The sequence below is a fragment of the Rattus rattus genome, chromosome 6 (genome assembly GCF_011064425.1).
Source record: "Rattus rattus isolate New Zealand chromosome 6, Rrattus_CSIRO_v1, whole genome shotgun sequence".
In the NCBI taxonomy this organism is placed as follows: domain Eukaryota; kingdom Metazoa; phylum Chordata; class Mammalia; order Rodentia; family Muridae; genus Rattus; species Rattus rattus.
Window position 1 is genome coordinate 121,295,651 of NC_046159.1, and position 27,645 is coordinate 121,323,295.

Sequence of the window (27,645 nt, forward strand, 5' to 3'; positions counted from 1 at the left end):
AATTATGGCTTTAAATTCCTGCCTTGGATTCTCTAAATGATGGTGTGGTGGTTTTAATAAGAATGGCCCTCACAGGCTCATATTTGAGTACTTGGTCCCTAATTGGAGGTTGTTTGGAGAAGATTAGGAGGTATGTTCTTGCTGGAAGAAGTGTATCAGTGGGAGTGGGTCTGAGGTCTCCCTATTGGTGCATGAATGTGTCCTCTCAGCTGCTGTTCCAGGGCCATCCCTACCATGCCTGCTGCCTTCTGTCATGAGGGATGGAATCCTATCCCTCTGCAACTGTAAACCCCAAGTAAACTCTTCCATCAGTTGCCTAGGTCATGGTGTTTTATCACGGCCACAGAAAAGTAACTAAGATGGAAAGACTGTAACATATGAGACAAAATAAACTCTTTCCTCTCCAGGTTGCTTTTTGGTCTGGTGTTTTATCACTGGAGCAGACAAACTACAGACAAAGGGCAGCAAACAAACGCCAGCTTTTAGTAAGGATATAGATAATATAGAGCCTTCATTTCCTCTATTAAAACTCTAAAATAGTAGACACTTTGGGAAACAAGATGACAGTAATTCAAAATACTAAACATACCACATAAATCATTCCTATATATAACAACAATTCTTATGTACAACAACAAAAAATTAAAAGGTCTACACAAAAATAGTACATGAATGTTCAAAACAATCTAGAGAACGAAATAGCTATGGTAACTGTTAGGTGGATGAAGGTATATAACCACAAAATGGAATATTACTGGGCAAAAAAAGGAACTAAAACCATTAGCAGAAGACAGTGATCAAAACTATTAAATAGAAAAGCTAGTACCAACAAACTAGTAAATGGTTAGTCATCTGAAATGTCTAGACTAGACAAATCCATCATGTCAGAAAAGAGTGGTAACGCCTGCTGCAAAACCACAGTACTCTCAAGGTTTACAGTTTAGAAGAATGAATTGAATGTGAATTACCACTTTTTATTTTGACACTTTTTATGCTTTACTGAATATGTTTTAATTTAAATTTCTAATATTATCTCCTTTCCTGGTTTCTCCTCCAGAAACACCCTATCTCCCCCTGCTTCTATGAGGGTGCCCCCCCCCCCAACAAATCCCACCCATCTCACCACCCTGTCATTCCCCTATGCTGGGGCATCGAACCTTCACAAGACCAAGGGCCTCGCCTCCCATTGATGCCCAACAAGACCATCTTTTGCTACATATGCAGCTGGAGCCATAGGTCCTTCCATGTATACTCTTGGTATGGTAGTTTAGTCCCTGGGAGCTCTGGGGGGGATCTGGTTGGTTAATACTGCTGTTCTTATTCAGTTACAAACCACTTCAGCTCCTTCAGTCTTTTATCTAACTCCTCCATTGGAGACGCCATGCTCAGTTCAATGGGTGGCTGAGAGCCAACTCTGTATTTGTCAGGCTCTGGCACAGCCTCTCAGGAAACAGCTATATAAGGCTCCTGTCAGCATGCACTTCTTGACATCCACATAATTGTCTGGGTTTGGTGATTTTATTTGGGATGAATCCCCAAGTGGGGAAGTCTCTGGATGGCCTTTCCTTCACTCTCTGCTCTATACTTTGTCCCCATATTTTCTTATGTGAGTATTTTAACCCTTCCAAGAGGACTGAAGCAACCACACTTTGTCTTCCTTCTTCTTGAGCTTCATGTGGTTTGTGAATTGTATCTAGGGTATTCTGGGTTTTGGGGCTAGTATCCACTTATCATGAGTGCATACCATGTGTGTTCTTTTGTGATTGGGTTACCTACTTCAGGATGATACTTTCTAGTTCCATCCATTTGCCTAAGAATTTCATGAAGTCGTTGTTTTTGATAGCTGAGTAGTACACCACTGTGTAAATTTACCACATTTTCTATATCCATTCCTTTGTTGAAGGACATCTGGGTTTTTCAGATTCTGGCTATTTTAAGGCTGCTATGAACACAGTGGATCATGTGTCCTTGTTATATGTTGGAGCATCTTTTGGGTATATGCCCAGAAGTGGTATATCTGGGTCCTCAGGTAGTGCTATGTCCAATTTTCTGAGGAACGTCAAGAATGATTTCCAGAGTGGTTGTATCAGCTTGCAATCCCACCAGCAAGAGAGTTCCACTTTCTCCACATCCTCGCCTGCATCTGCTGTTACCTGAGTTTTTGATCTTAGCCATTCTGACTGGTGTGATATGGAATCTCAGGGTTGTTTTGATTTGCATTTCCCTGATGACTAAGGATGTTGAACATTTCCTTAGGTACTTCTTGGCCATTCAATATTCCTCAACTGAGAATTCTTTGTTTAGATCTGTACCACATTTTTTAATAGGGTTATTTGATTGTCTGGAGTCTAATTTCTTGAGTTCTTTGTATATATTGGATATTAGCCCTCTATCAGATGTAGGATTGGTAAAGATCTTTTCCCAATCTGTTGGTTGCTGTTTTGTCCTAATGCCAGTGTCCTTTGCCTTAGAGAAGCTTTGCAATTTTATGAGGTCCCATTTGTTGTTTCTTGATCTTAGAACATAAGCCATTGGTGTTCTACTCAGGAAATTTTCACCTGTGCCCATGGCTCTTCCCCACATTCTTTCTATTAGTTTGAGTGTATCTGGTTTGATGTGGAGGTCCCTGATCCACTTGGACTTTGTACAAGGCAAAAAGAATGAACTGATTTGCATTCTTCTACATGCTGACCTCCAGCACCATTTGTTGAAAATGCTGTCTTTTTTCCACTGGATGGTTTCAGATCCTTTGTCAAAGTTTAGGTATAGGCCTATGTTTAGGTATGGGCCTTGAATTCCTGATCTTTCCAAGATTTTTACCATGAAGGGGTGTTGAATTTTGTCAAATGCTTTCTCAGCATCTAATGAGATGAGATAATCATGTGTGAGTTTGTTTTTTTTGAGTTTGTTTATATAGTGGATTATGTTGATGAATTTCCATATATTGAACCATCCCTGCATCCCTAGGATGAAGCCTACTTGATCATGATGGATGACTGGTTTGGTGTGTTCCTGGATTCACACACCAGTTTGGGAGAATTTTATTGATTATTTTTGCATCAATATTCCTAAGGGAAATGGTCTGAAGTTCTCTTTCTTTGTTGGGTCTTTGCATGGTTTAGGTATAAGCATAATTGTGGCTTCATAGAACGAATTTGGTAGTGTTCCTTCTGTTTCTATTTTGTGGAATAGTTTGAAGAGTACTTGTATTAGATCTTCTACATTAAACACATCTGGTCCTGAATTTTTTTGTTTGGGAGACTTAATGTCTGCTTCTACTTCTTTAGGGGTTATGGGACTGTTTAGATGGTTTATCTGATCCTGACTTAACCTTGGTACCTGGTATTTGTCTAGAAAATTGTCCATTTCACGCAGATTTTCCAGTTTTGTTGAGTATAGGCTTTTGTAGTAGTATCTGATGATTTTTTGAATTTCTTCGGTTTCTGTTGTTATGTCTCCTTTTTCATTTTTGATTGTGTTAATTTGGATACTGTCTCTGTGCCCTCTGGTTAGTCTAGCTAAGGGTTTATCTATCTTGTTGATTTTTTTCAAAGAACTAGCTCCTGGTTTTTTTGATTCTTTGTATAGTCCTTTTTGTTTCTACTTGGTCGATTTCAGCCCTGATTTTGACTATTTCCTGCTGTCTACTCTACTTAGGTGAATTTTCTTCTTCTTTTAGAGCTTTTATGTGTGTTGTCAAGCTGCTAGTGTATGCTCTCTCTAGTTTCTTTTTGGAGGCACTCAGAGCTATGAGTTTTCCTCTTAGCACTGCTTTCATTGTGGTCCATAAGTTTGGATATGTTGTGCCTTCATTTTCATTAAATTCTAAAGTTTTTCATTTCTTTATTCCTTCCTTGACCAACTTATTTTTGAGTAGAGTGTTACTCAGCTTCCATGTGTAAGTGGGCTTCCTAATGTTTTTGTTGTTATTGAAGAAGTCTTAGTTCATAATGATCTGATAGGATTCATGGGATTATTTCCATCTTTATCTGTTGAAGCCTGTTTTGTGACCGATTAGGTGGTCAATTTTGGAGAAGGTACCATGATGTGCTGAGAAGAAGGTATATTCTTGTTTTAGGATGAAATGTTCTATAAATATGTGATGGGAGGAATTTCTTTTCTGTTCCAATCTATTTGGAGTTCTGGAATTATGGGCATCATTTTCTTTAGGTTAGGGAAGTTTTCTTCTGTAATTTTGTTGAAGATATTTACTGGCGCTTTAAGGTGGGAATCTTCTCTCTCTTCTATACCTATTATTCTTAGGTTTGATCTTCTCATTGTGTCCTGAGTTTCCTGGATGTTTTGTGTTAGGAGCTTTTTGCATTTTCTTTGAAGGTTGTGTCAAATGTTTTCTATGGTATCTTCTGCCTCTGAGATTCTCTCTTCATTTCTTGTATTCTGTTGGTGATGCTTGCATCTATGACTCTTGATCTCTTTCCTAGGTTTTCTATCTCCAGGGTGGTCTTCCCTTTGGGATTTCTTTATTCTTTTTATTTACAGTTTTAGATTCTAGATAGTTTTGCTCAATTCCTTCACCTGTTTGGTTGTGTTTTCCTAGAATTCTTTAAGGGACTTTTGTGTTTTCTCTTTAAGGGCGTCTTCCTATTTACCTGTGTTGTCCTGTATTTCTTACAGGGAGTTTATTTATATCCTTCTTAAATTTATCTGACATCATCATGATATGTGACTTTAAATCTGAATCTTGCTTTTCTGGTGTTTTGTGGAATCCAGGACTTACTGTGGTGGGAGAACTGGGTTCTGATGATGTCAAATGACCTTGGTTTCTGTTGCTTAGGTTGTTATATTTGCCTCTCGCTATCTGATTATCTCTAGTGTTAGCTGATCTTGCTGTCTATGCCAGTGGCTTCACCCTTCTATAAGTCTGTGTCAGCACTCCTAGGAGACCAGCTCTCTCCTGGCAGGATTCAGGTACAGAGAACTGTGGCACTGGGTCAACTCAGGAAGCTGATGGAAACTAGAAGGATCCTGTCCCAGACTGCTCCTCAGTTCCTGTGTTCTGAGGAATCTAGACAGGTCCCTCTGAGAAGAAGTGGTGATTTCACCTGTGCTCTCATGTGTGTCTGCTCTCTCTCAGTAGGATCTGGGTAGAGAGCCATGGCATAGGGTCACCTCAGGGAGCAGACAGAAACTGAAGAGTGAACTACCAATTAAAGCTGCCCAAATGCACAGAATTGCAATTTCTTACCTACTTGAAAACTCTTCAATCAGAAGGAAAAATGTCACTAAAAGTCAATTGTAAAGTTCCTGTTTTACAAAAATATTATTACTTTATGTTCATTGAGGAACTAATTACTTACAGATACTGTGAGAGAATCTTGTATATCTTTATGACTCACTAGCTGAACATTACCATCTTCATAATAATGAACCTGTTAGAGAAAGAAAATAAAACAAGGACATTCCAGGAATGTTTCCAGGGTACCATCTCTTACACCAACAAACATTACTAATTTCATCTTGAGCTCAGACTTTTCTGGTAAGCTCTAGGCCTTCTAGACCTTTGGGACTTTAGCAGCCTAAGTCTAGAGTTCCTATAGATGCCTGCACTGTATCTTCAGACACAGCAATTGTCGCTGTTAGATATTTTACCTCATAGTCGTTCTACTGATGTCCAAACCTGAGTTGTCCAAAACTGATCTAATATTCTCCTCCCAACATTGCTTCTTTGTACATTTCCACTATTTCCCCAAAACTTAGAAATGAATTTACTGAACAAATATTAAGTGACTCATTACTATAAATATTACACTGATATATATATATATGTATATATATGTATCTATATATAATATTATAGATACAAACTTTTAAAAAGACGTGAAGGACTGTGATATTTATAGCTGCACTGCATAGATAGCAGGAAGAATGAAATAGTTGCAGAAATAAATACATAGGTATTCTTGGGCCTTGCATGTCATGCAAATATTTCTGGTTTGGACCACAAAATGATGTTAAACTTGAAAGTGACAAATTCAGATTTAAAATTTTAAATTATCTATGGTAAAGGCAATGTGAAAAATATACTATGGAACACAGTGGTGGCTTGGATAGAACAGTCTTAATAGTACAATATATTTGAACGCCTAGACCCTAGTTGGTGAAACTTTTTGGGAAAGATTAAGAGGTGTGGCCTTGTTGGAAGAACTGTGTCACTAGGGAGATCCTTTGAAGTTTTAATAGCCTTCAGCATTCCTAGTTAGCGCCTGTGCTAATGAATTAGGATGTAAGCTTGTATATACTAGCCTCATGACTGCCTGCTTGCTGCTATGTTTGTCCACGATGGCCAACCCTTGGAAACTATAAGCCCAGATAAACATTTTCATCTATAATCTGCCTTCCTTGGTCATGAGCTCTTTACACAGCAACAGAAAAGCGAGGGAATAAACTAGTTTGACAAATTCAAGTTGCAAAAGTGCTAGGCCCCTAAGGTAGAACCAGGACAAAGTGGTCTAAGCAGGGGCACCATTTTAGAAAGTGATGTAACTGTGCAGATCAATGCTACTGAGGCCAGACTAAAGGGGAAGACATTAACAACACACGGCTATCATTCACTGAATCCTCTGGGTCTTGCTGTAACTATTCTACTCATGAAGTAATTCTCAAATAATCTAAAATATTTTCAACAGTTTTACAAATAATAGATAAAGAAATAAGCAGGAGATCAAACTTCCTGAAATCACACAAACAATAACTGGCTAGAATTCAAACCCATGAAACCTGATTTCAAACTCCATGCTCTCAACTTCTAGTCTTGCGTTCCTAAATGAGCAGGTAATAGAATATAAAAGTAGAAAGTATACCAAAGCCAGATGACATAGCTTCAGCACTGGTTCACTTTTAATCCTTTAGAGCTTTTAGCACACAATAATTTTTACAATGGGTGATTCTGTAATGAGTGAACCCAAAGATTAGCCAGTACTCTCCTTCGACTAATGTAGTATATTAGGATTCAAACAAGCACTTACTTAAATCAAATGTTCTCTGTAAATATTGGAATTTACATTAAAAAGAACCAAAGAGTTCAATTCTAGTGCATTTCATTCATATAAGGAGTTATTTAAAAGCCACATGTAATATAGCTAAGATGTGTATATAATTGTTTCACTCAGATCAGAGAACAGCACATTCAACTCAAATGCTTAGTTGAACAAACTGTATGAAGAAGAGACCAAATGGCAGCATCTAATTTTAGCTCTGTTTTAGAAACTAAACTGTCAGCTATTCTCGTGGACTTTTAAAGACTAGGGAATGAAGTGTCAGGTTATTAAAAGACTTAAAAAGAGCACTAATTGTTTTTCCCATTGCCCTAAAAGAAAATCTAGAAAGGTCATGATGTACTATGAAAGTATAAGCTGCTTAATTATGTGTTAGTCCAGAACCATCTAGAGATCAGTAAATAGCATCTTCTTCATACCTGAATTTTCAAAATGCCAACCACCTGGGTGGTGGAAGGAGTGACTGTAAACTTCCACTCTGACCTCCAACGACCATTCCTTAAAAATAAAAACAGCAGCTGTAAATAAGGGTAGGGAAAATAATTTGAATCAATATTGTTTCAGGTTTAAATTTAATGCTGCAGTGTAAAAGAGGACAGAAGAAAGATGTTGGGCACAGATTTTATAACCACTGAAATATTTAAGAGATTCAAAGTTTAGTTGTAAGACACATTAAAATTTTACCCAAGTAAAACATACATAATGAATATAATTCTTAGAACACAAGCCAAAACTAAGTAATATAAGAATTGTCTTAATAATTACTTATGTATGTATTTATATTTGTGTGTATGTGTGTGTATCCGCATGCCATCTCATGCATGTGGAGGTCAGAGGACAACCTGTAAGAGTTGCTTTTCTATTATGTGGGTTCCAAAAAACCCATGCAGAGCATCAGACTAAGCAAGCAGGTGGCTTTACCTGCTGAATCATCATCTCACTGGCCCTAAAGCACTTTCCCATCACATACACCTGAGACAGGGTCTGGCTATCCGGGAACTATGTGACTAGGTTAGCCTCAAACTCACAGAAATTCCCCTGCCTCTGACCCTCAAGTTGTTGGCTTAACGGTGTATGCCGTACATCTGGAGGCTCTAGCTACTTCTTTTTGTATGGTTGAGTAGGGAGGGCAAACATGTATTCAAGGGATAAGAGGTCAACTTCAGGCGTTGAACCTAGGAGGCATCCACCCTGTTTTTTGAGACACTGTGTCTCACTGACTCAGAGTTCACCAAGTATTCTGAGGGTCCACCACCAGTATCCACATCCCCAGCTCTGAGAGTGCACCAAGGCCCTCTGGTGGAAAACAAACTTTTGTATAATGACAAAATCCTCATACCTATAGTCAACACGCATCACTTGAAAACTATTAAGGAAATACAAGATAATTTGATGAATAACATGTCTTTGAATTCACAGAAGCTTGGCTGGAAAAGTAATCTAAATCTCATCTTTTTTCTTTTACATTTCCAAAAAAAAAAAAGTATTCTTTTACCTAGGCATTACACCAAGAAAATACTGAGTCCTAAATACATGCATTACTCTGAGAATACACACACACACACACACACACACACACACACATACATACATATATATACACATATACACATATGCATTGCCATTGACTATAAAGAAAAAATAAATTCCAACTCACATAATGGTACCTCAAGTTGAGAGGTTCAAAACGTTCTTCAAAACGGCATTACTATACTGAGAAAATACACCCTTCGCTCAATAGAGTAAATGATCAATATGTTCTAGTGTTCATGGATATTCTATATCTCTCTCATATTAATTCTGTAATTGCAAATATGTTTCTTCAACTAATATTTAATAAGCTCCTAACAGTGCCAGACATGAAGAACTAGAAGTGATGGTTTAAAGTGAAGTGTAAGAAATGCTTGAGACTAGCCTTCTCTTCTGTTTTTATTTTATCCTGTTTGTCTTTGAGCTGTGGGAGGCTGCAATCTTGCAATCCTTCTACTTGGCCTCCTGAGTGCTGGGATTATAGTTGTCCACTACCAAGCCCAGCCTAAAACTTATTTGTTTTTACAAAATGAAAAACATTTTGAGCTCCAAATATATAGCATCCACAGTGGTGGCTTACAAAAGGAGTATGTAAAGTGAAGTGAGAATAGAAAACTCAAGAGATTTAATTCATTTAATATGCAGTAAAACTCCAGGGAGTTTTATTTTTGAAAGCTAGTAATAAGTCTCCCCAAAGATTTGTAAGTAAAACTTAGTAAAATTTTCTCTTTAATAGGTCAAGCTCAACTGTTGATTTATTATTATTTCCTGGCACAAATACATAAATAATTTCCAAAGATTTCTTGGTTTAGGATTACACAGATAAGATAAGGAAACTAACCTGTGAGGTCACTATCTTTAAGAAGCTGCAGTCTGTCATTTAGGCCTATGTTTAGATATGGATGATGGATCTGCATTCCGCCAAATATTTTTGGTTAGCCTTTTGTATAACCTGGCATTGATTTCTGACATGACAAAGTAGTGAACAGCCTTGGTTAGAGCCTAAACTGGTCTAACTGGGGTTACTGACACTAGTAACTTTACTCTCAAGAGTACCGCAAACAACTTAATGAGTCAAAACATTAAATCTAAACATTTTCATCATTTTTACTGATATCCATCATGTGTGAAAGTTGGTGGCCCAAACTTTCAGTTTAAACTAATAAACATCTTAGAGAACCTCCGAATTTTATGATATACAAATTCAGAATAAAGTTCAGCAATGTTCTAAACACCTGATATATCACCATGGGGAAGGCAGATTTTTGTACAAATAACTATTATATATGCAGTTACAAAGCATGACTGCAATTCTACCTTCTCACACTGTCCAAAAGAACAATATCTAGAAAAAAATCCACTAACCTAAAGTTCCCAAATTTAAAGAAGACTCCTGGTTCTTAGTTGTCTTTTTTTTAAACTGCTTCTGTCCCCCTCTCTTGAGTAAGACACGAGAACACCCCGTTTTCAGCATGAGCAGATGGGGTGCTGCCTGGTCTGTCTGCAAGCACACTCGCGCTTAAGCTGCTGCCAGTTTCCTTCCCAATCACTCTGCTCTCCTACGCTCTCTGGTGAGTGTCAAAGGGTTTACTGCACTCTAATGACTCAGAGCATCATTATGAAGCAAGTATCTTTCAAATTCTCAAAGGACAGCAGTTTTATTTATCAAGTTTATATTGCTCTTAGTCACAAAGTCACACAGAAGGTACAGTCTTAAGTTATATGGACTATAAACATTGTTAAAATTAAGTGAACAAAAACTTTAACTTACCAAAAGTTTTTTGCTTGAAACTGATGGCTTTCGATGCATGCAATAATGGTTTGCTGCCCATCTACTTTTTTGCCATACACCTTATTGGCAAAGAAAACAAGAACAACAGTGAGTTTAGTTAAGGCCAAACAATGTCCCCCTTTAAGTATCTATAAGATACCACAGAAAGTGGGCATAACTATGATGTATGGTAATTTTAGGTTGGACAGGTAAACAGAACCAAGGCCACATGGCTTCACAAATCTCTCAGACACCTGGATTCTACCCTAACTAAGCCTCTGAAAGATTCCAAGCAGAGACTTTTTCAGATCTCATGGGCATTTCGAAAGCTCACTATGGCTCTGGAGAAGACCAAACTCAGATGCTGAAGAGCCTGTTTGGTTACAATCTTAGGAAAATTAAAAAACAAACCCATTTAGTTATACTATTATATTTCATTCTGAAAAAAAAAAGTTAAATCAATGAACAAATAACATTAAAACAACAGGAAATTAAGGTATAAACTGAAATGATTCTCTTAAGATTTCTATAACTAAATAAAAGTTAATTTAAGCTGAACATGGGACGATGACTAAAGAGAGCACCATCATATCCTTTAATCCAGTGTCTATCTGAATTTAACTTAACATATAATTAGTTTACCGTTTGGGGCTATCATAATAAATTTTTTTTAGAAAGATAAACATTCTTGAAAGAAAAAAGTTAGAAGCTATAAGCTGTTAGTTCTATATATTTCTATTATTTCAAGGAATTCTATAAACTGGCACATCTGTATAAGAAACAACAGGGAAGAACAGCCCACTGACGACTCACAGTGCAGACCCCATTGGGATAATGCTCTTTTACATAAGCTCGCAGTGCAGTTTCTACTGAAGTTCTCCAGGATTCAATGGCATTTTCTGCTTCATAGGGCCTTGGATCAGTTGCTTCTTTTCTTAAATGATCAAATTTGAAACAGATTCTGTTTTTTGGATCCAAAAATTTTCCATTTCCCAAGTCTCCATGTTCTGTTATCAAGACCTTCAATTTTCAAATAAATTTAGGAAAAAATATTAACATGAACACACAGTAATAAATATTTGCTTTAAGACCCTTCCTGAAACTGTACAATTACACTGAAACAATTGCTTACATTATACTGTGAAAATATATTTGAAAAGAGTAGGCACAGGGTTGGGGATTTAGCTCAGTGGTAGAGCGCTTGCCTGGCAAGCACAAGGCCCTGGGTTTGGTCCTCAGCTCTGGGGGTGGGGGGGGAAGAGAAGGCACAAGGATACTGAGGGTATTCTCTCTTAGTATACATTAGCATATCTTTCCAAACAATTTTTGGATACTGAGTGGGGAAAGTGTTGGAGATGACCTCCATTTATCTATCTACCTACCCACTCAAAGAGGCAGTTTAATATTTCTGATGGTAGCCAAGAATCCTTAAGAACCGAGGCCTTATCAATCTGATGGTTTAATCCTTAAAACTGGAGGCCTTATCAATCTGATAGTTTAATCAGTGAGGCAGCCTTTTAGTCATGACCTGTGTGGCGCTCAGTCTTTCTGTTCCCCAAATGTGCTCATTTCTTAAAAACTAATCACTACTACTAACTTCCAAAAATTTAAAACATAACTTATGTATTTATATACATTTAATATATGAATAAGGCTTTTATTTTGTATCTTACTTAAAAACAAAAACCCTTTTCTCCTGTAGCTGTCCTAGCTAGTAAATGCTGACCTATAAGACTTTCCCATCCTTCTGATATAAATCATGCTGACAACATAGCAATTAACTTTGTAAAAATGTTTTGGTAATAAAATGCCACATTAGATAAATATGCACACCTATCTATTTATCCTCACACATACATGGTTTGTGGGTCATTGTTTTCAAAAATGATAAAATTATACAAATATACACATCTTTATGAATTCTGCTGGGTTGGCCCAGAGCTTTGGCCCAACATGTAATCATGTAAGGCACCAAGATGGACAACAATGTGTGACCCCACCTCATTGGGGAAATGGAAGTTGAACGTTCTCTACTACTTGGAAGTCCACTAACCTCTTATCTTAACAGACCTTGACTATAGCCTTCTGCTATCCTAACAGCCAGAGGACCCCTGACCACGACCCCAGGCAAACTATATGCAGCTCTTTCTCCTTAATGCTCTCTTGCCACTCTGCCCAACTAAAAGCACCCTATAAGACCCCAAGCTCCTTTGTGGCAGTGCTACATCTCCTTCACTTGAGGACAAACCAGCAGTTTGTACCCTGAAGAAAGCTTTGCCTTTTGGCTAAAGCAGGCTCTGCTCTCTTCTTAATTGACACATACTTGACATTTTCTATATATAAACATCTATGGAAACCCTCTACTAGCTATCTCTCACTATTTTCTTTACTAGTTGCATAATATCCCGGGATGTTAATAGTATAATTTAATCCACAAATCTATTACTGGTATGTCATCTCTTTATTTACAAGTGTTTATAAGTGTTTTCTGGAGGAGAAAGCACCATTAAAAATGGTGAAGTTTTGTTGTAAATCCTTATCATTGTTTTTATTTACAACAGATAACTTTAAAAATTTACTTTAGACATAGCCAATGGTATCAGAGGACAGCTTCTCAGAGTCAGGTTACTTGTTCTACTGTGGGTTCCAGGGATCAAAATCAGGTCACGGGTTTGCACGGCAAGCGCCTTTACTGAGGAGCCAGCCCACTGGCTCTTCTTACCATCTTCAGCTTTTAAACATACGCTCATGTGTAAAGTTAGTGTACACCACTCTCTCAGGAAGTTTTTTGGTTTTAAGTATTAACTAAGTTTTTAAGCTAATTTGTTAAAATAACTTTAGCAGTCATTAAACATTTTTAAAAGATGTTTTCATTAATGCAGCAAATTTTCTTCTAAGGATTTAGCTAAAGAAAACCATTGTCAGTGTTACCAGGAATACAAAGACATTTGATATAATACTGTTTGCAATGGTAACCTATTCAATCTCTGGAGAAATGGAACAATAACAAGTGTGCAATTATGTGTATGTATGAGTACCCCTGCCTGTTCATGTGAATGCGGCGGCCCATGGAGGCCAAAAGAGGTCATTAGAACCAGTACACCTGCTTAGGACTAAAACTGACTTTCTGATAATACTACTTCCAAAAATAAAAATGACCATTTTAATTATTTTGCCATTAAATGCCTTCAATTAAAATGAGTAATGTTACACCATCTCACAATTCTTCCAGGATAAGTTTTTATAAACAAAACAAAGAGCAGTGTGATTTGGTGTTTTATGAAACATACCTGATCTTCATAGCCTTCAATTTTTACTGGTGTAAACTGGTCCAGGTTATACTGTGCAAATGCACTAAAAAAGAAAAAGGCCAATTACTTAAAACTGTAGTAATGCTTTAAATGATCACCTGCCAGTTAATCTATACTGTATATGTTGTAGTTGATAAAACTGCAATTAATTTACCTATCTTTTATTAACTATAGTTAGAATACAGATATGGCTGTTTAAAAACCAAGTAGTGATATGCAGCTTTTAACTTGGCAAAATAAAACATAACCAGTAAATATATGGCCTCTTATAGAAGAACCTGAAAGCAGTGATTATAAGTATATAATGTATATATACAATTATTCAAGAAATTAGTAAACAACCAGGTACTGGGATACTCAAGCAGTTCCTATTGCCAAAGGTCTTTTAGTTGAATACATGAGAATACCTAAAGAGAGCATCAAGTAGTAGCAAAAAAATAGAAAATAAGATCTAAGAATTACTAACACATTTTCGAGGAATTATACTATTCAGGCAAAAGAAAAAAAGAAAACTCTAGAATAATTTCATGAATGTGATGCTAAGAAATTAAGTAGGCTTGGTCTTCTAGAAAGTGGGAGATGGTTCAGGAAGATGGCCTAATGGGTAAATGTTTACTGCACATGCATGAAGACCTACATTCAGGTCTCTAGGAACTTAGTAAAAGACAGAGCATTTCTGTAATCCCAATGCTAAGGACAGAAATGGGCTAACCCAGGGGTTAAGCGGGCAGCAAGTCTAACAAAAGAGTGAGCTTCAAAACATAAGCTCAAACATAAGCTAGAGAGCAAGAGAGACAAAGAACCCATGCCAATCTCAGGCTTCCTCACATGCACATATTTAAATACATACATCAACACACATTCAGAAGAGAGAGGATTGGGAGGGGAGCAGGATAATGGGGTAAAAAGAATGTTTTAATTAGAAGGACCATAGAAGTGGTCCAAAGTCACAGGAAAAACCAAGGAGTTGCTCATCGGTATTTACTGAGTTGCACTAGATTTTTAAAATTGTTTATTTATTATCATTGTGCTTGTGTGTGATGATGAGGAGAGGTTTGTTAGGCTGTATGTGTGGGGGTCAGAGGACAACTTCATGGAGCTGGTCTCTCCTTCCACCTGTACGCAGGTTCAGGAGACTGAACTCTCAAGTCATTAGGCGTGCATTGCTGGCGAGCAAGCACCACTACCTACTAAGCCATCTCACCAAACCCCGAATGGTCTTGAAGACAGAACAACTATTTAGAGAGGCTAAGCAGTTATAGAAATGCCTCTAAAGATTAATATGGCAGTAGTATATACAATGAATATGCTGATGATTAAAAACCAAAAGTGGCAAGACTATCATCATAAAAGCCCACAGCAGAAACTCAGCTAATAGTGACGAGACAGACTCAGGACCTCTCTAGTCTAATAAGTGATGAATAATATATCTACGAGGTAATTATGTAATATGTGTGTAGCAAAGACCCAAGGTATGACAAATACACAGAACCAAATTGTGTTCTATTAAATTGATACCATTCTATGATATCTAGAAAATGGTTTCCACTTAACAGGATAGAGTTTTACACTTTAAGACTATAACTATTACAAGAATAATAATAATAAGTATAAAGACACCAATGTAAAATCAAATCACCACCTCTCGAAATTCCCAGCATAGCATTTTCAAAATGGATGTTTATGGACAGAGACACAGACAGGAAGGCAGAATAGAAATTACTTGCAACACATCAAGTAATTTTCCTAAGAATAACCTCAATGTGGTTATTCTGTCAGAAATTTGTATTTGCATTGCCCACAAAAAAGTCACGTTCCACATCTGGTGTGGCTACTGTGAGAGGCTGTGGAAGTCTGAGGAAGTGAGGTCTGCTGGTGAAAGGAGGTCACTGGGGCATGGCTTTCAAAGTTATACTCATCTCTGGCCTCTGGTCTTGCTTCCTGATTCTCACAACTTGGGCCACTTGCTCTTGCCGCCGTTATTTTCTCACCATTCTTATTAGAACTCTCCAAAACCATGAGCTAAACTAAATCTTTTCCCCCTTAAGTTGCTTATATTGGGTATTTTATCACAGCAATGCAAAAGTAACTAATACACTCACCCTTAAATTATTTACTTCAAAGGTTTTATTCATAAATTGAAATGAATAGTATTCATTTTTTCTAGTAAAAGCTGCAATTAAAAAATGTAAATACTTAAAAATAGCAATCTAGGTGGACCCAAGCCATTATTGCTCATAGCATCAACCCTCATTTATCTTTAAACAGTGCAAAACATACTCAATAATGGAGCAACCAGAATACGGTGAGTTTTGCTCCAATCCTATCATTTACCTTATAAAACCAAGTTTGCATTAAATGGCTTCCAAAGTCCCTTCTAAGAGAAGTATTTAAGAATCAGCCAGAGGGGTTGGTTAGCGAGATGGTTCAGTGTTTATGAGCACACACTGCACTTGCAATGGATCCAAGTTCAGGTTAAAACACCCATGTTGGATAGCTTACGACCACCATTTCCAGAAGATTCAATACCCTCTCCTGCCTTCTGTAAATACCAGCACTCACAAGCACATACCCAAATGCAAACAAACACACATACACAATAAAAGAAAATAAACCTCATTTTTGTTTCAAAATAGAAATTAAAGTGTTCTGTCTTTGGATTCTGAAGACCTTTCATATGTCTCTGGTATTCTATTTTGTATCATGTGGCTTAATACTGGACATGTCTGAATCAGATGAAAAAAAAAATTCTAAGAGGGTTACTGATTTCCTAACTGATTTCTTTTCGCTGCTGACTAAGAGAGGATTTGGAGATATTTTAGTGTTCTAGATTCTATACTACAGGCTCTTAAGTGAGTCTGACTTGACTTTGAATCATACTGAAGTTTTGGCTTTTAGTAAAGATTCATCAATTCAATCCATTCTAAAGAACAATGACAGTCCTTTTTCCAGGGAAAGAGAGATGTTAGAAAAGATGCAGCCACAGTCTAAGGGTGAAACAAAGGAGGAAAGGTACACATCTAGGAAAGAGGTAGAAATTCATCACAGAAACTCAGTATGAAAAGCAACTGAAGAGGACCCATATTAATGGTTATCCATTTATTCTGGAGAACTGGTAATGGGGACTCCGTTTTTTGCAATGCCTCCTAAACATAGGCTATCCAAGCTGTGGACAGCTTTATTACAGCGAGTGACAATCATTTATTTTGAGGGAAAATTCAAGTTGAGATGTGAAAACATGTGTGATGTGTGATATGTGTGTGTGTGTGTGTGTATACACACACACATACATACTTCTGTATGTGAGTGATATGCAGAGGTCAGATTACAACTGGAGGTGCCAGTCTTTGCTCTTTATCTGATTCAGGTAGGGTTTTTGACCAGAGCTGAGTAAAGCACACTACCTGGCCTGAAAGCTTCTGGGACTTACCGTCTCCACCTCCTATTTTTCACTAGAGGAGCACTAGGATTACAGCTGTGTGTTGCAGCATCTGGCTGCAATTTGGGTTCAGGATCTGAACTCTGATCCTCACGCTCATGTGGTACATGCTTTATTCACTGAGCCAGTACACGAGTTGGAACATTTTAAACAATTCAAAGCAAAGGAGAAGAAAAATTGATCTCAATTTTTTTTGTTCAAAAGAATTTGAAAAGACACCAAACCAGATTAATTCTAAGGCCAATCACTGGTTTAAAGTATCTCTCTGCATTTCAGATGCCTTGACATGAGTTCCAATGGTATGAAATGAACATTTAGTTTTGAGAAACTATACAAAGAATATGAGTGATGTAAGACAGTAAGTATGTAAGACAGTGGCAACTGTAAAAGAGCATTTCATCTCACACTTGTCCCTAACTACCCCTGTGATTTCTCATATATATAGTTACACAAACTTTAAGTGTATTTCAGAAACTCTTATGTCAAGGATTAGTGTTTCACTATCACCTTTACACATCTTTTCTCTCCCAGTAACTTTAGCTATGAAAACATAGAATACTCACTGTGCTGCTCCTTCCCTGAGAAGATTATCATTATTAAGCAATAATCGAACATCTGCAAAACAATATTATTTTATATATTATTATTTTTCTGTTTAAATACTGTAAGGAACATAGTTTGTTTTAGTTAGAAATTAATACCTTCCATACAAGCATGATCAAATTTTCTAGTGACCAAACTGTCCATAAATATGCATCACGAAGACTGTAGTTAAGAGCACTGACTGCTCTTCTAGAGGTCCTGAGTTCAATTCCAGCAACCACATGGTGGCTCACTGTTGTGGATTTAGTTTATTGTTTGTATAATGTTATTTGGGAATTTTGTAAGACTCCACGTATGAGAAATTGAAGGTCCCTGCCCCCGGCTGGATCTGGTTGGTAAATAAAGTTGCCGGTGGCCAATGGCTGGGTAGGGAGACAGAGGCAGGACTTCAGGATTCATAGGCAAGGAGGAACTGAAGAAGAAGCAGAATTGCCATTGCTGGGAAGAGAAGATGCAGGCTTGAGATCTGTTAAGACTGAGTATCAATCATGTAAGAGCCAGGGAAGAGTGACCCAAGGTCACCATTGGGTCTATGGTAGCAAAACCGGAATAAAGATCTTAATAAGTAATAACTCAGATTCAGAAGTATTGAAGGGGAGGCATTAACAACATGGAAGTTTGGGAGTAGCCCAACCATTGCACTGTTTAAGCCACATTAAATGTAAGGCTCTGTGTGTGTGTGCACGTGTGCGAGCATGCCTTTCATTAGAGAATCCAGAACAGCAACAGCTCGCAACCATCTGTGATGGGATTCGATGGCATTTTCTGTCTGGTGTGTCTGAACACAGCCACAGTGTACTCGTAAAAAAATACCGGCCACAGTATTTTTAAAAAAGGTTTTGGTCAGGTAACAAAAGAGGGAACTAAGGTGAAAAAAAGGTCAGTTTAAACAGCTGCTGCAGGCAGATATAAGTTCTCTAAAGAACTAAGGATAATCTGCACCATAAAAATGGTCTGATATAACTTCCAGAAAACACTTAGGACTATGCTTCTAGTTTAATAATACATTCATTGATTTCAAATGAATTTGCTCCATAGAAAACATAATTAAACAGGTAACAGTTTGTGACAAAGGGGCAGGAACATTTTCTGTCCTACATTCTTGCAAGGAACAGATAAATATTACCACTTTTACTAACTTTTGGTACTTTTCATTTACTTAAAAATAAATAAAACAAGATGGTTCTTAAGAGAAAGGATTAATACATCAAGTCTTAGTGCTATGAATTAAACACATCATGGGAGCTCAAGAGGGCTCAGATGTAAAGGTACTTGGCCGGGATAGCCTGACAATTTGAGTTGGATCCTCAGAATTCATGGTGGAAGGTGAAAACCAACTCATGCAAAGTTATCCTTTGACCTTTACACAAACATCATGGCACACATGTCCACAAAAATAAATAAATAAATGAATGGTTTTAAAGGTAGTTTAAAGACTTACCATTAAAAACCTCATTAAATTCTCCAGGAGGGGCATGAATGATGAATTTTGCTGCTATACGTACCTAAGACAGAAATGAAGACATAAATATCACACTACACATTCTGCTAAAATGACAAAAACCCAGTCAATATTTCGTTAATTTCAAAGTTCTACAGAAAATGATTTTAAAGTATTTAACATTTCTACACTCAAACACGTTGGCTATTACTGTTTTAATCATTTTAATATACTTACACTATACAGACTAAATGAAAATAAAACTTAAGATTAAGATTAACTTATTAATACAATCAAGAATTTAAAACTGTCTACACGTAAACACTTTCTCACAAGTTTACTTCTTTTTTAAACTAAAGAAATTCATAAAGGCTATATATGAGAAAAGATGCAATTAAATAGTTATATGATGGTAGCTGATTGACTCAAAACCGGGTACAGTGCATGCAAACATTCCAAAATACACAAGATCCTGAGCTTCTGGTCCCAAATACTTTATCCAAATACAAAACTTTACCAGCAAACCCATTTAAAACTACCAAAAGTACTCTGAAGACTTAACAGAGAAAAAAAAAAAAAACCAACAAAAACAGCTGAGCAAACTATGTGAATGGATACTTCATACTTCACCAAATACTGCAAGCACAAGACATATACATATGCAAAAATGTACGCTCAGTATTCTTCATCAGAATATTGACAGAGAAATCAGGAAATACCACTCAGTGCAAAACAGAAAGGCTAAGATAAGAAAATTGTTGGTCCAAGCTCATGACAAGTGCAGCACCCTACAATACTTGTACGAGTGTGAAGCTGTACAATGTTCAACCAACGTGGAAAACATTTAGCACTTCTTATAAGTTAGGCAAATGCCTTAAAATACAATAACATCATTCCAAACATACACACACACACACACACACACACACACACACACACACACACACACACACACACCCTTTACTTCCACACCAAAACTTATTCAAAACTGGAAATAATTTACAACCCAAACTTCCACAAACAGGCCACTGGAAAAATAAACTGTGATTCAGCTATATAATGTAATTACTTAGCAATAAAAAGGAACTACTGATACATGAAACAACCTGAATTAATTGTAAAGTACTGTACTGGAAAGAAAAGAGAAACTCAAAAAGTTAGTGATATTCTTTAAGACTTTTTGCATACAACATTTCAACCATAGTACATATGATTTTTAACTAATATTAGGGTTGAACATCCAATAAACCCATTTTTAGTTAAGACATTGCTAAATCAAAAGTATTTCATTTATTTTATCTATGAAGCTCCAACACTTGCCACACGCAATACATGCACTAGTGTCCAGTGTTCAGCTTAATGTCTCCATGGTTAATTGGAAGGTAGGATCACAGTCTCAAAAGCCTAGCACACCGTATATTCCTAGCCCAGGATAAGAACTAAATTCAAAATCTGAAAAAGGGTTTTCACTAACTAAAAGGGTGTGACTACCTTTGCACCATCATAAAGGTAAATACTGTGAATGGTCCTGTCTCAAGGGAGGAGACTTGGTAACAAAGGAGAGGAGTTCTGGAATGGGTAGGAAAGGGAATGACTAGAGAAAAACAAGGAAAAGAAAGAAAATAAGGGAGTGTGAGGGTGATGCAACTATAGCATGTCCAGATTTGGTAGTGAGTTCATTACTTTATACATGTTAAAAGTCTGTACATTTATTGTATGCCCATTTTGAAAAGAAAACTAGGTTTCTTCAAAAATGTTTAAGAATACTATTAAAAGGCATATTATATAAGAAGGATGTGTCGGTGAAATTTCCTTCTAAATAGTTATACCCATCAATCAATTCTGCTATCAGTTTTGGTCAGAAAAGCTTCATTTTTATATTCTGGTTTTGCCGTTGGTGTTTTTTACTTCAGAGATTCATAAATATCCAAAAGTGCTGAGAGTTACTGTTGAATGCACATCTAAAAGGAACATCTGCATCATTCCCTCCGAGGCTCAAAGAACACTGAGGAAGGGAAGATGTAAGAACCAGGAGTGGAATGCTGTGGACCACTGTCCTCTAGCACTTTGTCACTATACTTTTGTATGGTTGTGGACCACTGTCCTCTAGCACATCACTATACTTTTGAAGTCCCAAGTAGCTGTGTTACCTGCCAAGAACTACATAAAACTGGGTCCACAAACATTCCATCATAGAGAGAGACGTTAAGGAGGCCTCAGCATTTGGGCATCTGAGGGATAGAAATTACTTGATTACGGGTAAAGTTGCTTATCTTTGTGGGACCCAATTCACTGAAGTAATAGGGACAACATGTATCCCAAGGAGGGTGGATGAGGAGGTAATGACCACTTTCAAAAGGAAGATAGGAGAAGGGAAGGAGAATGCAAGCAGAGAGAGAGAGAGAGAGAGAGAGAGAGAGAGAGAGAGAGAGAGAGAGAGAGAGAGAGAGAGAGAATGAATGAATATGAGAATACTAACTAGTCTGAGTTACAGGACCAAAGAATTGGTGCTGACTCTTACCTTTTCTGCTTGTCTGAGACCTAGCTGAGGGTCCTCCTACTGAAGCACCCCCTTTTCAAGCAGCATTGCCTAAATCCTTCTCTACTCTATCTCTGTGCCTTGTTCATTCCTCTTTGCCTTACATGCAGAATTGTTTTAAGACCTGTTTTTACTATGAAATCTGTTTTGGGCTCAGCCTCTAGGATCATACTCGGTTCAGTAAATAGTCCATAAATACTGTCTACTTAGATGGATTATATTTCAAAACAATTAATAGAACCTAACATTTATTGAACACTTGAAATTTATAATGGATGCTGGTTCCTAAGTCTTCAATTTAGCAACACCTAAGGAATGCCAGTAACTGTTTGCTGGGGTTTTCTAAGGAAGCACAGCCAAAAGGACACAGAGATACATTGGAATTGGCTCTTAAGGCTATGGAGGCTTAAAAGTCCCACATTCTTACTAATTGGGAATACAGGGAACCAGATCTTTGGGGAAGAGGACAGCATGGAGAAGGGTAGTGGGGACAGGGAATGAATGACAACAGAGTATAACCACACAGATGTATAAAGAACTCCTTGGTAGAATCCATTATTTGAATACTGTGGTGGTCTGAAGCATGTCTCCCATAGGATCATGTACTTGAATACTTGATCCCTATTTGGTGGCACAGGTTAGGGGGTTATAGAACCTTTAGGAGGTGAGACCTTGAGGGAGGGAAGTACATCACTGCGGACAGGCTTTGAGAACTTATAACCTCACCCTGCTTCCTGTAATGACCTGTCAGGATGGTCTCTAAGCCTCTGAAATCATAAGCCAAAAGAAACTCTTCCTTATTCTTTTGGTCATAGTGTTTATCACAGCAACATAAAGTAATAAATGTATATGTTAACCTAAAAATTAAAAGGGGTGGGGGGAGGAAACCGTATACTTTTAAGGCAAAGGCAATGGATCTAACTATTAGGTTCACTTGCTAAGCCTACAGTTCCATCTATTATGATTATGTAAACTGTCTTAACTGCCTCCTCCCAGGTAAAGAGCTGTTAGAAAGCATTAAAACAAAAGTCATAGTCATGACCATGCTAACAATGGAAAACTGCATGTTCAAAAAATAAACTTTTATTGTATAAGCTTAAGACTCGAAGTAGTTTTTAACATTCTTGTATGACACATGCTGCATACAGACCTGTCAAAACTAAAATACTACTATATATATAAGTATATATATATGATACAAATTAGTGCTTACGTTCAAAATGTTTAGCTGTTTCTAAAGAAAAGGTACACACCTCAGAATTTGTCAGTTTTAATTTTAGTGTAAAAGCAAATGTGATTTATATTTTTTGTTCTATGGATGGATTATTATTGCACTATGTGACCAAAAGTCAGCAAGAGCTTTCTCTTATATCCAAACTGAATGGCAGAACTAAAACAGTGCCACTTAGGACTTTGTGAAATTTCAGAAGAACTTTACTTTGTATTTCTGAAGTAACAAAAATGTGTCTGTTACAATGACAAAAAGTGCCATCTTGCTAAGATACTGAGGTAGTCACAGATATGCAAGCAAAACACTTGTACAAATAAAATTAAAAAAAAAAAACATTTACTGTAGCAGTAAAAGGGTAAAGGCCTTTGCCCAATTGCTTTCCAATTCTATTTGAGGTTAACTCCACAGAAGAGCACTAGCACTAGATGACTAGCACTGTAAATCCAGTCAAAACCCCATGGCTAAGAAGGTATGAAGTCCTAGTGGAAACTTACACTATTGTACAGCTAAAGTGACATAACCCCAAATGCCTTTTAAATATATGTTTATACTCAAAGCCAGACAAACACTACTCTCAGACTTAATCAAAGAAGTCTCACTTTGCAGTAAATGGAAACAAATGTAGAGTCTCATGCCTGCACAAGATACTGAGAATAAAGGAGGGCTGTGGAAGTGGGGAGGAAGCAATCTAAGAGCTGCAAGATAGGAAAAGGGCTTAAAATGCTGTCTTCTAAACACAAGAAAGCCCTGGCAATTATCAACTCAAGCAGCTTCAGATGGAGAGGTGGCTCGTGGGTCCCTACCACCTACTACTTACCAAACTGCTGGAAACTTAACAGATTCTGAAAGAGGGAAGCATACTACTCAATTGTGTACTCACCGGTGAGCATACCAGGCTATAATACAAAGTTCTAAACCCAAGGTTATGCAGATGGCTCTAGTTAAACTCTGTGGGACACGGGACAACAAAGAAGTCTCGAAAATAGGAAATGGTATCTGTAAAGAGGAAGAGGAATTGGCAGCAACAGGAGGGAAATAAAAACAAACTGGGGTGGGGATAACAAGAACACTATGCATGTATGGAACTGCACACAACACAATTGATATAAGCAACAATAACAAAAACTGCTAAGTTTCCACACCCTTTTCTAAAATCCTCAATAATCTATTTCTGGGGTTGGGGATTTAGCTCAGTGGTAGAGCACTTGCCTAGCGAGCACAAGGCCCTGGGTTCGGTCCCCAGCTCCGGAAAAAAAAAAAAAAAATCTATTTCCGATTTAGCTGTGAATCAAAGAAAACAAGACGAAGATTTTGTCTGTGCACCTCCTTATCTGGCTACTTTTGAATGGTGCCTGGCAAACAGCAAACCCTTTGATATTTGTTGACTAATACCACACAAATAAAAGTTACCAATGCCCCATACTTGACATTTAGTAGTTACTTTGTATTGGAAAAAAAATCTAGAAGTACTACTAATGAACTATCATTTAGTTAGAATGGCCAGATATTGTGGTATATGAAATGCTCCTCCCCTCTCCCCAGCTCACATACTAGGACCCAGTTGCTCTCTGAGGGCTATGGAGAAGTGACTGGATTCTCTTTAATCGGTGGATTAATCCCCTGATGGATACAGGGTTTAATGGCATTACTGGGAAGTAGGGGTGGGAGCCTAGCTGGAAGATCTCTTAGAAGAGTGTACATGAGGATTCTACTTTGCCCTGGTCCCTTCTGCATTTCCTTTTCTGTGCTTCCTGTCTACAATGAGGGAAATGAGCGCCTCTGCCACATGACAGCTTCCTAGCAGCTTCACCCATGCTGAAGTAGAACTACTTGGTGCTACAGCTGTAAGCAACACCAACTATAATAACCAATGAACTAACAGATATACCAACCTACATTTGAGTGCAATCGATTCGTTGGTCTGTTATCTGAGTCTAATCTGCATTGCACAGACATTTGATTATGTTCTTCCCAAGAAAAGTCATGAAACAATATATGTTAGTATACTAGCCTTAGTATAATAGTATTGTATTAGTATTTTTTTAAACATTTATTTACTCTGTGCATGTGTGTGTGGTGTGTATGCACACACCATGAAGCATATATGGGGTCAAAGAGTTAAGCGTTCATCCCTCCCACTATTCATTCATTCACCTGTGAGAGAGTTCATTCCTTCCACTGTAGACTCTGGAAGTAGAGCACTGGCTATGAGTTGGCAACAAGTGCCTTTACCTGCTGAGCCGTCTCACCAGCCCCAGGACCAGAATTCTTAAAAACAACACTATATTACAAACATCTTCCCACTCTATGATAGATTGTGTCCTACAGAGCTACAAAAATCATTTACATCTTCTGGCATTTGTAGTGCATTCATTTTTCCATACATCAACACTCCTCACTTTACCAGTGACTGTTTAAACATCAAGTGACAGAACACAAAAAAGTTAGGATCCCATTCAACTTCATGGTATCCATGTGCAGTTGGCTTTTTATCAACATCAACACAAACTCTAGAAAAGCATTTTTTTAAACTCCCATAAACCTAAGTTTAATTTATTAAATTTATTTTTGGTGCTGGCAATTGAACTCAAGGCCTTATTATGACAAGCAAGTATTTTGTTAAAAATTTCCCAGTCTATAAACTTCAATTTTTAAAAAGTGAAGCTTGAGATATTTTTCAACTTTTATAAAAACCAAGCCATTAGATAATGATTTTGTTATTCTGCTATTTCTGGACCTGTGATTTTTACACTGAAATGCTAAGTTCTATTCTTTATGAAAAATGACTCTCAAATGTCCTGAAATAGTTATAAAAATTTCTCATTGAATGAAGTCTAAGAAATTCTATTTATATTTTAGCTGATATGAAATTCTTGCTTACAGTAGATATTGGTTCAACAGAATTCATCCACAAGATTAAATTAGGAATGAGCATTTTCCAAAAGAGCTTACTAGTCAAGCCTACTTTTTGTTAAGGCGCTATTAACTATACATTAAGGTGAAATCTAGCAGTTCAAAATTATTTGCATAACAAGATTTCTTAAGTCAGTTATATTATAGGAGGGGAAAATATTTAGACTCAAGTCTAAAAACCAATGGCAAAATTTAGGAAAAAAAAATTAAGATAGCTAGATTTCCATAGAAAAATCTGACATTATATGCTTTTACTCTTCATGACACAGATTTTCTTTCAACTCTGTGAACTATAGGCTATTCATTTATTTACCCACTGAACCATTTTACTAGTTGCATGCAGGGTACTGGCAGGTGCTATGGATGACATCACTTCTGTACTTATAGAACAGGGAAGAAAAGTAAACCAGAGAGTATTAAAAAAAAAAATTGTACTTAGTACCAATGATGATTTATTAAGTTCAAGAGAGATTAAATGAGCCAATAATCTGAACTAAAGTGGGTGCTGGGAATTGAACACAAGTCCTCTGAAAAGCCAATTACTACTCATATTTACAAATATATTCACAAAGTTCAGCAGAACCTAAGGCCAAGAGATAAACCTACTCAAGATGTTAGAAAAGGACCAGAGCATGATTAAACAGCATATATGAAAAGTGTCACAATTTTCCAAGTAGAAAGGAATACAAAGCCACTAGTTTGGGATGGCTCCAATCTCCCTGAGTGTGGGGGTTGGAGAGGTGCATCATCATGCCAAGCATTAGGCACTGGTATTTTTTGAGACTATAGAAAAGAATAGTTTGAATATAAGTAGCCAGAGGGATTAATCTACAAACGTCCCCCCAACACACACGGACACACACACACACAACTTGCCCATAGCGAATGCAACAGAAAGGAAAAAACAGATCTGACACAATTTCTAGGTCTCTTACCTTTAATTTTTATTTCTTTCTTAAATGCTACTATTGACCTAACTGTACTATTTGATTGGTGAAATTCTGTTACAACCTGATAATATTGTCAACCCAGAGATTATGAACTCAATACTAACATAATTATTTTTTACAAACAAGAAACAAATTATTTGTGTAAGACATTTTTGATCATGATCATGAAGATGACAAAATTTTGCTCTAAGGTACAGGTCAAGCAGAAAAGAATTTAACAAAGCAAACTTGAAATATAGGACCTACGCGACTACAGCAATGAGAACAGGGATGTATAGAAATGGAGGGGGCCAGAGATAAAGCTTAGTCGGAAGGAGGCTTGACAAAGTCCAGGCTTCATCCCCAGCCTTAAACTCAGCAAGACAGAGTGCATGGTACAAGTAGGAGGACCAAAAGTTCAAGGTCATCCTCACACTCGATAGACTGTTCCAGGCTCACTAATGCTGCACTACCAAGAGCAGCCACCATAGAAGTGTGCACACTGGGGAAGATGGGAGGTCCAGGGAGAAAACTCTCTCTCAACTATTACTGTCCTCCTTCAGCAGAGTTTGAGAATGGTTCTCTTTGAGCTCTATATAACAATTTCATACAGTGTCAAATTCACGAAAAGGCTTTATTATACAATTCAAATGACCTAAGAAAGAATAAGAAAGAAAAACATAAAACTCTTTCTGGCTTGGAGTTTCTATAACTATGTAAAATTTACAGAGTCACACTATGACAAATTAATGCCTTTAAGGAACTTCATAGTTTCTTCAGCTAAATTTACTTCCTTATTAACACTGTGGCCAAAAGAAATTAAGCCATAAAAATCACAGTACATTCAGCCTAGTGTCCTAGATACTTTCCCCCTTCTGTTTGTTTGTTTGTTTGTTTGGTTTTTTTTTGTTTGTTTGTTTGT

At 37.2% G+C, this 27,645-nt stretch overlaps 1 protein-coding gene across 1 annotated transcript in view; it reads right to left on the bottom strand.

The window, feature by feature from the left end:
- Window positions 1-27,645, bottom strand: part of Capza2 (capping actin protein of muscle Z-line subunit alpha 2) — a 34,604-nt gene that overhangs the window by 4,572 nt on the left and 2,387 nt on the right. Inside the window, exons 2-8 of the mRNA XM_032906919.1 lie at window positions 19,112-19,175; window positions 17,631-17,682; window positions 13,608-13,671; window positions 11,131-11,337; window positions 10,318-10,397; window positions 7,436-7,514; window positions 5,319-5,390 (exon numbers count right to left, since the gene is read on the bottom strand). Coding sequence (XP_032762810.1) covers window positions 5,319-5,390; window positions 7,436-7,514; window positions 10,318-10,397; window positions 11,131-11,337; window positions 13,608-13,671; window positions 17,631-17,682; window positions 19,112-19,175 — 618 coding nt within the window. The remainder of the gene's footprint in view (window positions 1-5,318; window positions 5,391-7,435; window positions 7,515-10,317; window positions 10,398-11,130; window positions 11,338-13,607; window positions 13,672-17,630; window positions 17,683-19,111; window positions 19,176-27,645) is intronic.